General features: G+C 55.1%; 2 protein-coding genes across 2 annotated transcripts; both read right to left on the bottom strand.

Moving 5' to 3' along the window:
* Positions 1-7,322: 7,322 nt before the first annotated feature.
* On the bottom strand, positions 7,323-8,431 carry MRS44_007730 (uncharacterized protein; the record flags this gene model as incomplete). The annotated part of the gene is made up of 3 exons (XM_065620634.1): positions 7,323-7,657; positions 7,708-8,359; positions 8,414-8,431. The coding sequence occupies 3 exons, from the start codon at positions 8,429-8,431 to the stop codon at positions 7,323-7,325; spliced, it is 1,005 nt and encodes a 334-aa protein (XP_065476706.1).
* A 699-nt stretch (positions 8,432-9,130) lies between these two features.
* Positions 9,131-11,904, bottom strand: MRS44_007729 (uncharacterized protein; the record flags this gene model as incomplete). Its single annotated transcript, XM_046269261.2, has 2 exons — positions 9,131-11,426; positions 11,483-11,904. 2 exons carry the CDS (start codon positions 11,902-11,904, stop codon positions 9,131-9,133), a joined length of 2,718 nt encoding a protein of 905 aa, XP_046134264.2.
* Positions 11,905-12,226: the final 322 nt, after the last annotated feature.

Genomic DNA, 12,226 nt, shown 5'->3' with positions numbered 1-12,226 from the left:
TAGGGTTCGAAGACGGTAGTCGTTTGGGGTTGGGGTTGGGGTTTGGGGGGGTCGAGAACAGAGGGCTGAATGGGTGTGGATCAAGAAGACAAGGAATCGCCCAGGATCAGGGTCTTCCACAAGACGTATGGATAAAGGCTAGACTGCCTAGGGTCTGTGTTTTCAGCAAGAGGAAAAGTCGCGATCGCAATCCTGGGATGTAGGGGGTCAGGAAGACCAAAACGTTGGCCTGCAGCGGGAACCAGCATCATCATTGTAACGGGCCAGACTAAGACTGCGGCAGTCGGTCCTGTCCCGGTAGCACAGACACGGTGCCGCAGTGCATAAAGCGTCGATGGCCAGAGGAATGCCATTCTGGGGCCATCTGGTCAGCTTCTTCAGCGTGCTCTCGGGCAGCCGTTGAGCCATGGGTCGACTCGCCCTACTAGGTAAGACAGCGCTGGGACAGCCCTAGTATCGTGGCGCCAAGGAAAGACCGCAATGGAGAACTCAAGAAGCAGCCGAGCCAAGCGAGGGCCACCCAAGATTGACTACCTATTGTTTTGCCGGCAGTTTCGAGTGACGGAGCACCCTTGTTGGTTAAGCATGACGGGTCGTAGATCATGGCGTTGAAAGCCCCGTCCGAACCATGATCTCCACAAGGGAATAAATTGTCCGGACAGGGTCAAGGAGTCAAAACGAGGGAAGGGCCAACTCGGCCAGGGCCACACCCAAGCCGGGTGAGCTATTGGGCTGAAGGAGTCAAAAGATGGATATCCCACATCAGCGCAGCGACAGCACCCCTTTTCCAGAGCTGCTGCACTCGGAGAGGGTCACCGAGAGGCGCAGCCGCCTATCCACCTGCAAGCCGATACGTGCTCTGATGCGTGAAACTTTTCCCAGGGGTCCTGGGTGCCTCAAAGTGTTCTAAAAGTGGTTGTGTGCCACGGGGCCGGAGTCTGGGGATACAATCCATGCCACCAGAAGAAAGGACTGACAGGCACACGACCGCTGCAACATCGCAGACAGGCCTGGGTGCCCGCTGTAGAGGACGCCCATGTACTAGTCGACAGCTGGTCGGGAGATACCGAGACTGGGCGTTGGGGATGGCCCTGGGTGGCATCTTGCGACCCGGCGGATCATCTAGGTTAATGAAGACGCGGTAGCGGGAAGCTGCACGGCAGAGCATGGGCAGCCGCTCCGCGCAGCCGTCGGCCGCGACGGCCAGGCTTTCGGCCATTGTCTTGATGTGATCGGCTGCCGCGTCCTATGCCATGACTCCGGCAAGCGTAGGCGCATTATCCGCTCAGCTACCGTCTCCTCATGGCATGACGATGAAGACAGTTCTGACCAAGTTGAAGCGGCCCATCTAATCACGGCATTCGAGGTAATGGTTGAATTGTGTTGAAAACGCCAAGAATAGCAATGGAGCTGTGCAAACAGCCACGCCTCTCGCACACCAGTCTGGCAGGCCGGGCGAAGGCATTGCCTGTCTGGGACCAGTAGCAGAAAGCCGCAACGCCTAAGGCGGCTGTCATAGATCTGGGGGACAAATAAGGTGATGGGATGATGCCGGTTGACTTAATTTCCGTAACTCGATCGCGTTACATTGCACACCGCAGTGTGGGCTTCTTCCGGCTGGTCGAAGCTTCAGGTGACAACAGGGTCAAAGAAGTGTTTTTGGTAAGTGCCCATCACCATGGCGTCGATTAGCCAGCCGGGCTGGAGAACTAGGACTGATTGGGCCAGGCTGAGAGACTCGAAGACAATCGTGGGCCTCGTCGATGTGGACCGCATCGCAGGTAGGTATGGATGAAGTACGAAGTATGGAGCACGAAACTAGGCTCGACGTTGGCGAACAATGCCAATGGTGTTGAAAATGGGAATGACGGGGGGTCGCAAGCTGCTCCGGGCCGGGATAGCATGCCCCACGCCTCATGCGCGAGCTGTCGCAGGCCAGGATCCAGGACGATGCCGCCGGAGAGGTGTCAGGGATGTCATAGTAGAGATAGCAAAGGTTCGGCTTGTGGGAGAGGCTCAATGGTTGAGCAGGTTCCTGGGTCCCAGGCGAGGCTAGGCAAGTTTCAGCCGAGTCAGCGGCAGCAACAGGCGGTGGCGCGCAAGGATAATTCATGCGCGTGCTCGAGCTGGATTTAGCCTCTGCCTTGTCGTGCAAACGGCTCAGGTGGCTGAGAACGGGGCGGGAAAGTGTGTGCTGTCTGTGTAATCCTGTCTAGGGCCATCGTTACACGTCAGGCAGGTGAAGGAGGGCTGCCCTGGGGCTTGAGCCTTGAAGTGAGGTGAGACCTCCAAGGTGAGGAGGATTCAGGGCCGTTGGTTCCTGCAGGAAATGAGCGTCGACCGTTTGGCACGAGCGCAGGCACATGAGATTCGTTCGTATCTGTGAGCACAGGGACAGACAGATAGATGAACAGCAAGGTGCATCATGTCTTGATGTCGTTGGTGTTGTCTGTAAGTGACGTTCCATTTGGCGGGGAGACGAAAATTGGTATGGATGAAAGCTTGGGACGCTGAATGATTAGTAGCGGAGAGCAGGGGGGAAGGACCACCTGCCAACCAGCATCATCATCCAACGGCAAGTTCCAGAAGATGATCAAGGAAGGAAGGAAGCAGCCAGCCCTAGCTGCTTGCCTAACCTGACTAGCTAGCTACTGTACCTACGGAGGGAAAGAGCAGGCGGCGCTCAGCCCGGAAGTGTAAGAGCTAGAGTTCCTCGCAACAGCCCCAGCAAACCTTCAATTTCTCCTCCCACATCAAGAACTCATTCCCCAGACCGACCCAGACCAGGCCTCCATCTCTCCAAAGCTTGTTGGTGTGTGATGCAGGCGCGCCAGTCACTAGCGGGAACCAGGGCGGGACTGACTCCTAGCACGGATAGGTGCTGATACACGCTCCGACTCATTTTAGATCCGCGCGTTGATCCAACTGGCAAGTTTCGTCTCATGTGTGTCGACTTGAGTCTCGGGGCTCTTCACCGCATGCTGCTGTCGTCAGGGGTGCTGCATCATCAAGTGTCCAACACCAACTTCTCAAACACGGGCACCCCTCCCCGGTACCTGTTCCATCACGGAGGAACAACCGGAAATAGAATAACTCATGAGGTGTCTAGGGCCGGGACGAAGGACGAAACGCCGCCAGAAGCGCGGTAGACTGCGACTAGAAGTCTTCGCGGCGACACTTGTTTGATCACCACCCGTCCCATCAATCCTACCACTCCACCACGGCGACGCTATCGGCAATGCGATGCGATGGGATGTTCAAGTCCCAAACAGAGTTCCTGCGCGACACCTATGGCTTGGGCTAGCTCCTCGCAAGAATTACTTACTGCTGCTCATCCAGCTGAGTCGCTCGCACTAACGGCAGCATCGTTCTTCTCGAAACGCCCCTGACACTTCTCTGGAAGTCGATCCGACGGGGGGGAGCCCTGCATGCAGCAGATTTGACGAGGATAAACAGCCATTGGCTTGAGCCCTCCCCCCCTTGTGCGCTGTCGACCCGTCCCAGCAAGGCATATCCTCATGATGGTTGATTTTTTGCAAGGTGCATGGCCGAAACAGAGGTCAACGGTCTTGTCTGTCATGGTTCAGCCCGTTTGACAGGCGAGATCCCTTTCTTTTTCCTGCGCATCATTCGCAGATCCTCCAATCTCCCGGCCCTCCCACCTCGACAACATTCCGCCTCTGTTTTTAGAAACACCCCGGCATATCCACCCCGGCCAACCTTCCCTTCGAATCCCTGAGTTTCTGGTTTCCTGGATTCCTGGATCTTGTTGACGGACCGAAGTCTAGTGTACCTCGACCACTACCACGACTTGCTTGGAGCAGGGGGCATGCTTGAAAGTGCTTCACACGCTGGTGGACCTCAATGCTCGCCAGCCGAGCCAGCCTTTCCAAAACACCCAATCGACGCCCATGGACAGCATTGTTCTCGGCCCCCCCAATCCGCCAGTTTGCAAGACGCCATTTGCCCATCGTGACTCGACCTGACACTAGTGCAGGTCCATCCATCCACCGTCCTGGGCGTTCCCGGCTCCGCGCCCCGGGGGCTCGGCTGCGTCAAACAAAATGCTTTTCTACGCCGACGGGCGACGGACACTGCGCTAGTCTGGCACCTGCAGACGAATGAAGAATTTGTTTCAGGTCAGTCTATGGGGGAAGAGTACGAGAAGGTGAGAGGCATGTACTACTCCAAAATAGCAGGTGTGCCACCTTCGGGCAGAGGGAGAGGGGAATGAATCCAGCTTGGTACGCATCGAGGATCGAGGCAGCAGCAAGCATCACCACCACCACCACCACCACCGGGAACCTCGAGGTGGATCGATGAGGTCAAAGAGTAAAAAATAACCACCGGTGGAGCCCAGAGGCTAGACTCAATGCCCAAGGTAAGCATGCAGGCCTGATATTCATGTGGCCAGAATGCACTCCCAGGTCAGGGAGCTGAGTGAGGTTCAATCGAGACTGTGATGGAGTATCGAGATGATCAAGGTGAGGACATATTGCTCTCGCCGGTCCGAGATCGAGCTGCTGAATTCATACAGGACTCCAGTCTTTCGCATTGCTGTTCGCTGTTGGGTTTGGATGATATCAGCGCTCGCTGCCAACGAACCCTTGACCCCGGAGACCTGTTTCATGCGGGGGCTACCGAAAAGTGCACAGCATCATTAGATGTTATACCGCCCCTTGCCTATAACTGAGGACCCGAACTACCGTTAAGCTGCGTCTAGCCACCGCACTTAAACAAGGTCTGTAGGGTAATGCTTGGTTGAAGCCGCGGCGGATTAGATGGGTGACACTTGACCCGTACCCTTGGATCCCTATCTTTTGCATGAAGCAAGCATCATCAAAAGAGAGAGAAGAGGCCAGACTCTACCGCCAGCATAAAGTCGGTGAAGCAGACTCGAGTTGCTGCCATGGCATAACATGATTGCCTTCATGGTGGTCAGCGAGCCGCTCAACCTGAAGGACGTGCGGCATGAGGAAACAGAGCCAATTCGTTAACTCTCTGCACCCAAGCGCAAACTAACACACGGCTCGGGATGTGCAGAGACGGATGCAGAGTTAGTGCGTTGTTCAGAAGGGAGTTTGCCTGAGGGTTGCGGCTTCAAGGCCTCGCAACCTCCAGGAACTCAGTCCGCTTGCAAGAAGAATCTTTCTCAACAGCTAATGAATGGAAGAATCCACTTGAAGATGGTCATATAGATGATGGCTTTCGGGTAAGAATTGGTAACAAACGGTTTCCTTACCAAGGTAGATCGGCTTTCTCATGTCAGAGCGAAGGCTCAATCTCTGGGCCCCCACTGGGGGGTTTGACGCACACAAGAGCCTACTACCCAGGATGGGCAGGGTAACTACAGAGGCCGAGGGCTTCAGCTTGCAGGAGGTGGCGAGATGGAGGAGGGCCCCGGATGAGTGTCCCGTCGGTTGAGCAGATTGTCTGATCCAAGCTTCAGTGCTCGAGACGCGGCTGCAGCGGGCTCTCACGGATAACTACAGTTACACAAATGGTGGTGACTTGGCCTGGGACGAGAAGCCGCTGGTTGCCGCTCAGATTCACCATTGTCTGTGTTCTGGATTCAGGGTATTATCCCTGTCTCTTGATTTCATCTTGTCGAGAACGGATGGCCGTGTGTTGCTCTGAGACGCGTGTCCCGCCAGCTCGCCATACAACAGATTGAGCTGCGCCCGGATCGGATCAAAGAGAGGGAAGCCTCACCCACAGCCTAGTCGCATTGAAATCGTCTGTTGGCAATCGTCCAGCCTTTCATCTGGCATTCATCCCATCCCATCGTCAGCATCCTGCAACCAACCTCCAACTCGCCATGGATCTCCACTCCCGTGGAGCGTGAGCAGGCATCCAACCAACCAGCCAACCCCTCGGCACCGCCGCAGCGCAACACCAACAGGTGGCATCCAAGCATAACGCTCCCATTAAGAGGCAGCCTTCTTCATGCTGGGCGAGCCGCCCTCGGGCACCGTGCCACGTCCCGTCATCCCATAGACCCTCCGGCACCTGAAGGGCTCCCCTGTGTGCGCGAAGAGGCTTAAGAGCAGTATATTATGCAGAAAGGGGCCCTCTTTAAGCGGTGTGACGCTGATTGGAAGACGTGTCATATCTACAAGGATGGCTTCAGCGAGATAAGCGCTCTTGCGGATTGAAATGGGATATTGTTGGTTCATCGAACGCCAGCGAAGGGAAGAGAAGACGAATGTGAGTCAAGGCGATCGAGGCCGTATAGATGATGGCAGGGCTTACATGCCTGGCTATTGTCATCGCCTAGCAGCCTTCTGATATAGTCTTGCCATCTCTTAGTGGGGGTGCCTATATTTCTTTTCTGTGTTGTTGATCAGGAACGTGGACGAGACGTGTCAGAGAAACCAAGCCTTTGAGGGATCAACACGTGCACTTGAGTTGTCTCTAGGCCATTGTTGCTGTTTCACTGACCGAGGCTGAAGGACAACGACTTCTCGCTTCCAAGCCGAGGCAGCAACCAGGGGGAGGTGTATGGCAGACAGAGTGTTGAACTGATCTGCCCACACATGCCCCGTGGCCGACCTTGTGCCCATTTCGCAGCCTGATTTCCACCACCGTGACGGACAGAAGAGAGTATAGGATCATCAAAACTAAATTGTAGAATCTCGCTTACAGTCCTGGGCGCTTACCACGGCACAGCACGCATAGCCGAGGAGCTGTCCCCCCGCAAGCACATGCAGAAGAGGTCTCGCACACCGTTTCCTCACCTGAGTTTTCTCTGTGACAGTTCAGATGGTGGTATTGAAAGACCCGGCAGAGTTGACGGTTAGGAGAGGGGCACAGACCGAGTCTCTCTCTTTAGTACTGAGCATGCGCCAAGTTGAGTTGCTTAACGCACAGTAACTCGGCACTTACTGGGCAGACATCGTGAGAAGCAAAAAGATGGGGCAAAAAACATACAACACCGGGCATTCGCCGGTCGTCACCGACCCGACTACTACTCCAGCGGTCGCCAGTTTGACTAAGGGAGAGCGGACGGGATCCCGTATTCTCTAACGCCTATGGTCGTATGTGCTCGGTTTGATGTCAAGAGGCTCTATAGGGCTGCGTGTGGATAGAGTTGACAACCAGGGCTGTATAGGACAAGCTATGACTTGGGTACTTGAGGTCTGGGAACTCCAGGAGTTGTGAGAGACGATGGCGAGGATGATGCCTTGCGGAATAGACTCTATCTTGGTTGTCGTACGCAACTCTATATATCCGGCAAGTAACTCTTCCTCTCCCGGTACACTTTCAGGCCGACCGACAGCTTGAGGTTCTCTGGTTGACTTGCACACAACTATTTTCTCCTGTCAAGATACTCCCCAATCGCATGCAACAGTCCAAACTTGCCCATCCAACTCGACATCCCACACCGGCTGTCCAACCTCGACAACGTTTCCGACACTAACAGCCGCCCTCTGTCCAAGTCCCGTCAACCTCCCCTCTCCCGCGAGCAGGAACCTCCTCGCCGGCGCAGCACCGTCATCGCCCGGCCGGCCCGTAACCAAATACATCCGGCGCCCCGGCCGAACCTCTTCCACAACCACCTTGACAACAGACACGGCGGCGGCGGCAGCGGACGGGACCGTGCCCTCCCAGCCCTTCACCTCCGAGAGCCACCCCTGCAGCCCGGCGGCAAGCCCGCCTGCTACATACTTTGCGCCCCGGCGCTGGGGGAAAAGGCCGCGGGGAGACCTTCGACCGTGGGGTCGACCTCTGCTGGTTTGAAACGCGGCGGCGGGCGAAAGGTTGGCTGTTGGGGTGCCCTGGCCTCATCGTGTGTTGGGATGGCGTCCTGCAGACTCTCTATCGAACTCTGCGTAGGCGTGTGCTCCCTCTCTTCGGCATCTTGGAGGTTGTCTTCATTTAGATAGTGGTGTTCGCCAAGAGGGCTTGACTCTGGCATTGGTGAGATTGAGACTCTTCGCCGCTTGGGCTCTCTCTCTTCCAGGGGAGATGTGTCATGAGGCAGATTTAATAGGTCGGGCGATTTACGTTCGATAGACCTTTGAGGAATCTCCTCCTCATCATCTTCAGAGATGTTGATGCCGACACTGACATCCCGCGAAGCCGTTACATCATCGTCTTCAACCTCGATGGAGTCGTTGAGGGGAACATGCTTCTTCGTTTCAAGCCCTTCATCGTCTGTATTCGAAGAACTCTCCTCAACGAGATCCTCGACTTCTTCTACATCCTCAATGTCGACAACGGCGCGACTCTGCGTCGGCCTAGGAACAGATGAAGAGCCAAAGCGCGGAGTCGACTGAAATCTCGGAGGACCTGTAGGAGTCTGCGACGACTGAGTGGCACCGCGTTTCGCAAGAAGAAATCTCCTCGGCGTAGGTGTCTAAAATTCAATCAGAAGAAAGTTCCCTCAATATAGAGTGAATGAGCATCTCACACTTGGAGGAGGGCTCATGGTCTTGTGTGAGCGTGCATGGCGGCTGCACCACGACCATGTGAGGAGCCCGTGTGTGGCTTTGATCTCGACGACGGGTTGCCGCTTGCTAGTAAAAGCTGCTCCATGCGTGATCCATGCTCGATAGAGGATGCTCAGAATGATGATGTTGCTTGAGCGTGACGTGAATAGAGTGACGTTGACGATTGAGTTGTGATGGAGCGGCAAAATCTCGGGTCTCACCCACGACGTAAGCAAGCCCCCATCTCAACCTCTTGTTGAACATCAACACCATCACAACGATGAACCAACAAGCACGACATTATTCTCCGTGTCCATCTACCGAGCATCTCATGCCAATCACCGTGTTTCAAATACACTCTACTCGGCACAGACGCTGTTTGATCAAAAGTGACATGTGGAGCTTTCATTTCAAGGGACCATCTATCTCTATCCCTCTCCTCCCTGTCTGTCTTGTGTGTCTCTTACACTTGGTACATACATTATGCAAAAAACCGACAATGGATCCCAACTCCCGCAAAACGCCCGGCTGTGCATCTCTTATTTCTCTCCCTTTCCTTTCTAGAACGCGATGCGACAGTATCTTCCACAATCATAGTACAATGTCATCCCCCGGTAGAACCGTCATTAGGGAGGGTCTAACAAGACCCTTGAGCAAGATGGTAACAAGAAGATCACGAATCATATGGCGCCTGAAAATCAGCCATAGGCCAGCTCAAAGGTGGTCTCATGGCCCTCTGAGGTTGGCTCGGTGTTCTTGACCTGGTGCAGCATGATCGGGGGCAAGCATGGGCGGCCATGCCTCTCCTCCCACTCTCGGCCACCAATACCAGTGTCGACCCAACCCATCCAGTTGTTGTACAGTCGGTTCGGGGGTATGGCTCTGTAGTACCAAGTCGAACCGATGTATCTTCGCTCACGCCCCCAGCCCATAGGACTGCCGCGGCCGCCGCATTCGCCATTTTCGCCAGGGTTGAACCACTTGTTCAGGAACTTTCCGTTCCAGTCTCGATCCATAAAGACAGGATGGGGAGCATACACTGCCTTCAGGCCATGCAAAAGAGCAACTGTCTGTGGCGTCATCTCGGAGGCCACATGGTTTCCGCGGAGGTTCTCGACGTGCATGATGTTGAGGAGACGCTTGGAGACTCGAGACTGCGTGACAATCGTGGTTCGTCGGGGAACATCCTGGGATCGGTGTGTCGAATCATTGTAGCCCCAGACTTGGTTAGCAATGACCCAGTTGCTACCGATAGGGTTGAACATAGGCGAGACGGTAATCATGTCGGCTTCCTCGCCGACTCCCCATTCATAGTTGTCCTGCGAAGGGCTCGAGACCGGAGGCTTGGGCCCGATGGGGTTGATGAAGGGCAGGTTCGGAGGGCCCCAGATGGTGTCATCGCCGTATCGGCCCTCGACGTCCTTGCGGAAAGCCGTGTCATAGTCGCCGTGGAACAATGGAATGTACCACCTCTCATTCCTTTCCCAGAGCAGCTTTCGAGGCTGTGCCTTGGCAAACTCTCCGAGCTTGTCCAGAAGATGATAGTGGTGGCCGGTGAAGCGGAAATCCATTTCCCAGTTCCAGACATAGTCAAACTGGGGGTAGTCTTGGCTGAACTTTTGCACAGAGAGCCACTGCGCTGTGTGGACATTTCGTGATTCCTCGTCGGTCAACTTGGGGTAGAGGTTCCAGACAACTTCATCATTCCAAAGGATCGTCATGCTGCGAAACTCGGCTGGAACACTCTGAGACAGAACCGACTGGTAGACTTCGTCATCGTCAAAGATGCGGAGATTGTTGTCCTTGACCTGGACCAGCAAGAAGACCTCGTACTGGCCGCCAGTCTTGAGAGACAGCTCAGAAACAAGGGCACGAATCACCTGCTTGTCGTTCTCGGTGTAGTCCTTGCCGGTGTAGGAACGCAGAAGAATAGCAGTTCGCGCCTCGGAAACAAAGCCGGTTGTGGGGTTCTTGGTGCTTCTACCAACACGAATATGCTTGTCCAAGGACTCGTCGAAGCTGTCCAGTGGCTTGTTGGGAGTTTCATCCGCATTTCCATCACGAGACTCGCTGAAAGACTCATCGTGAGACTCATTGGAGGACCCATCAGGAGATTCGGTTGACGGCGCAGTGCTAGGTTCGCTGGAGGACTCGTTGCGAGGTGCATTGACAGTTCCATCACGAGGATCGACTGACGGCTCTTCACGAGACCGGTCCGGGGACTCGTTGGAAGCGTTGTTAGAATCCTCCTCTGATGCGGTTTCGTCGACATTGGGTGCTTGTAGCGTGACTTCAATTTGTCGCTTCATGAGGTTTGGCCGATCAGCTTGACCAGCTGGCACAACAGGGGCGACTGGAGCAACGGGCGCAACTGGAACACCAGGGGCAGCTTGCTCAGCTGGCGCACCACCTGGCAAAACTGGCGCAACTTGCCCAGGGACATCGGGTTGCTCAGGCAGCTGAGGTCCAATGACAGTCTCTGGGTACACATTGAGGTACTCGTTGACACGCTCTCTGTTCATGTCGAAACGCTGCGCGTTTCTGTGAAGACAGGCCCGTTGGAGATCACCCCAATTGACAGTATCCCAGTTCAGAGGCTGCGGCTCGCCACCGACCTTCTTATACTGACGGTGCAGACCATAGGGACCAAGTCGCGTCTCCCGCTCCCAGCAGAGGTTGGGGTCCATATTCAAAGCGTCGAAGCTACCAAAGCGAGGGAGCGGCCACTCGCGCGGTCGTCCCTTGAAGACGAGAAGGTCCTCGACAACCTCTCCATTGGCGCCTTTGCATGGGAAGTACTGGGCGTAGCCAGCCTCCTTCCAGGCGGCGCTGTTGTATGAAGGATAGGGGTCGTAGCGAACTGGCTTCTCGGCACTGTACTCGACGTCGGCATCAGCGTCGAATCGCAAGTCTTTGCTAAAGTCGTCGGATCGCTGTTCCTGGAACTCGAGGTTGGCCAGCGTCTTTCCGTAAATGAGGTTCGAATTGGGGAAGCTAGAGCAGGCGCCGTTAGCTTGGAGTTGGCGTGAGTAGAGGTCATGAGTACTTACTTGGAGGTAACGGAATAAGCGTGTCTCCATTCCTTTCTCATATCCTTCTCATGTTGCAGCTTGCCGAGATCTCCGAAGCCTCTCTCCTTTCCATCAGTCTCGTAGCCAGGCTCAACATCGTTGGGGTCCTCGTTGTCGGTAGGATCCCACCAATCCTTCAGATCTTGAGCTGTCAGCTCCCACAGCTCTCGCTGAATGCTAGAGTATTGATCCTCGGTCTGTTCGTTGGGTTGAGGATTGGCGCCGTTGCCATTGCCGCTCGCAGGTTGGGCCTTGGGGTCGAAAGGGACAACTTGAATGTTGGGACTTCCGCTGAACAGGAGAAAGTAGGCCGACACCATGGCAAAGGTGATTATCACCATGGACCTAGGCCGAAGCTTGACGCCAATCATGCGCCGCCCATGAGGGTGCCATTTCTTCATGGTGGGCAAAAATATTCGACACTATGGCCAATAGAGAAGACAATGAGGATGTGTAGTTCAGAATCGGTTAAGGTCGTCGCAATCGAAAATGAGGTAGTGGACGCGTGGAACAACGATCAGTGGCGCATCATTCGGAAGACGACGAGGTGATTGCAGTCGTTTGGTGCGACGCGAGGGATGAATGTCGACGAAAGGGAGCCGAGCCGAGTCGTTCAAGGCCAAGGATCGTATGCCTCTTTTTTAGCAGGTCGCAAAATGCAAGTCCCTTTCGATTCAGAGCCGAGATCTTGCAAAGGAGTGGCGCGGCCTCTGTCAAAGAAGG

Source organism: Fusarium solani, assembly GCF_023522795.1.
Source record: "Fusarium solani strain SB1 chromosome Unknown bctg00000004, whole genome shotgun sequence".
NCBI classification, from domain to species: domain Eukaryota; kingdom Fungi; phylum Ascomycota; class Sordariomycetes; order Hypocreales; family Nectriaceae; genus Fusarium; species Fusarium solani.
This window is presented reverse-complemented; position numbering and strand designations above follow the sequence as displayed.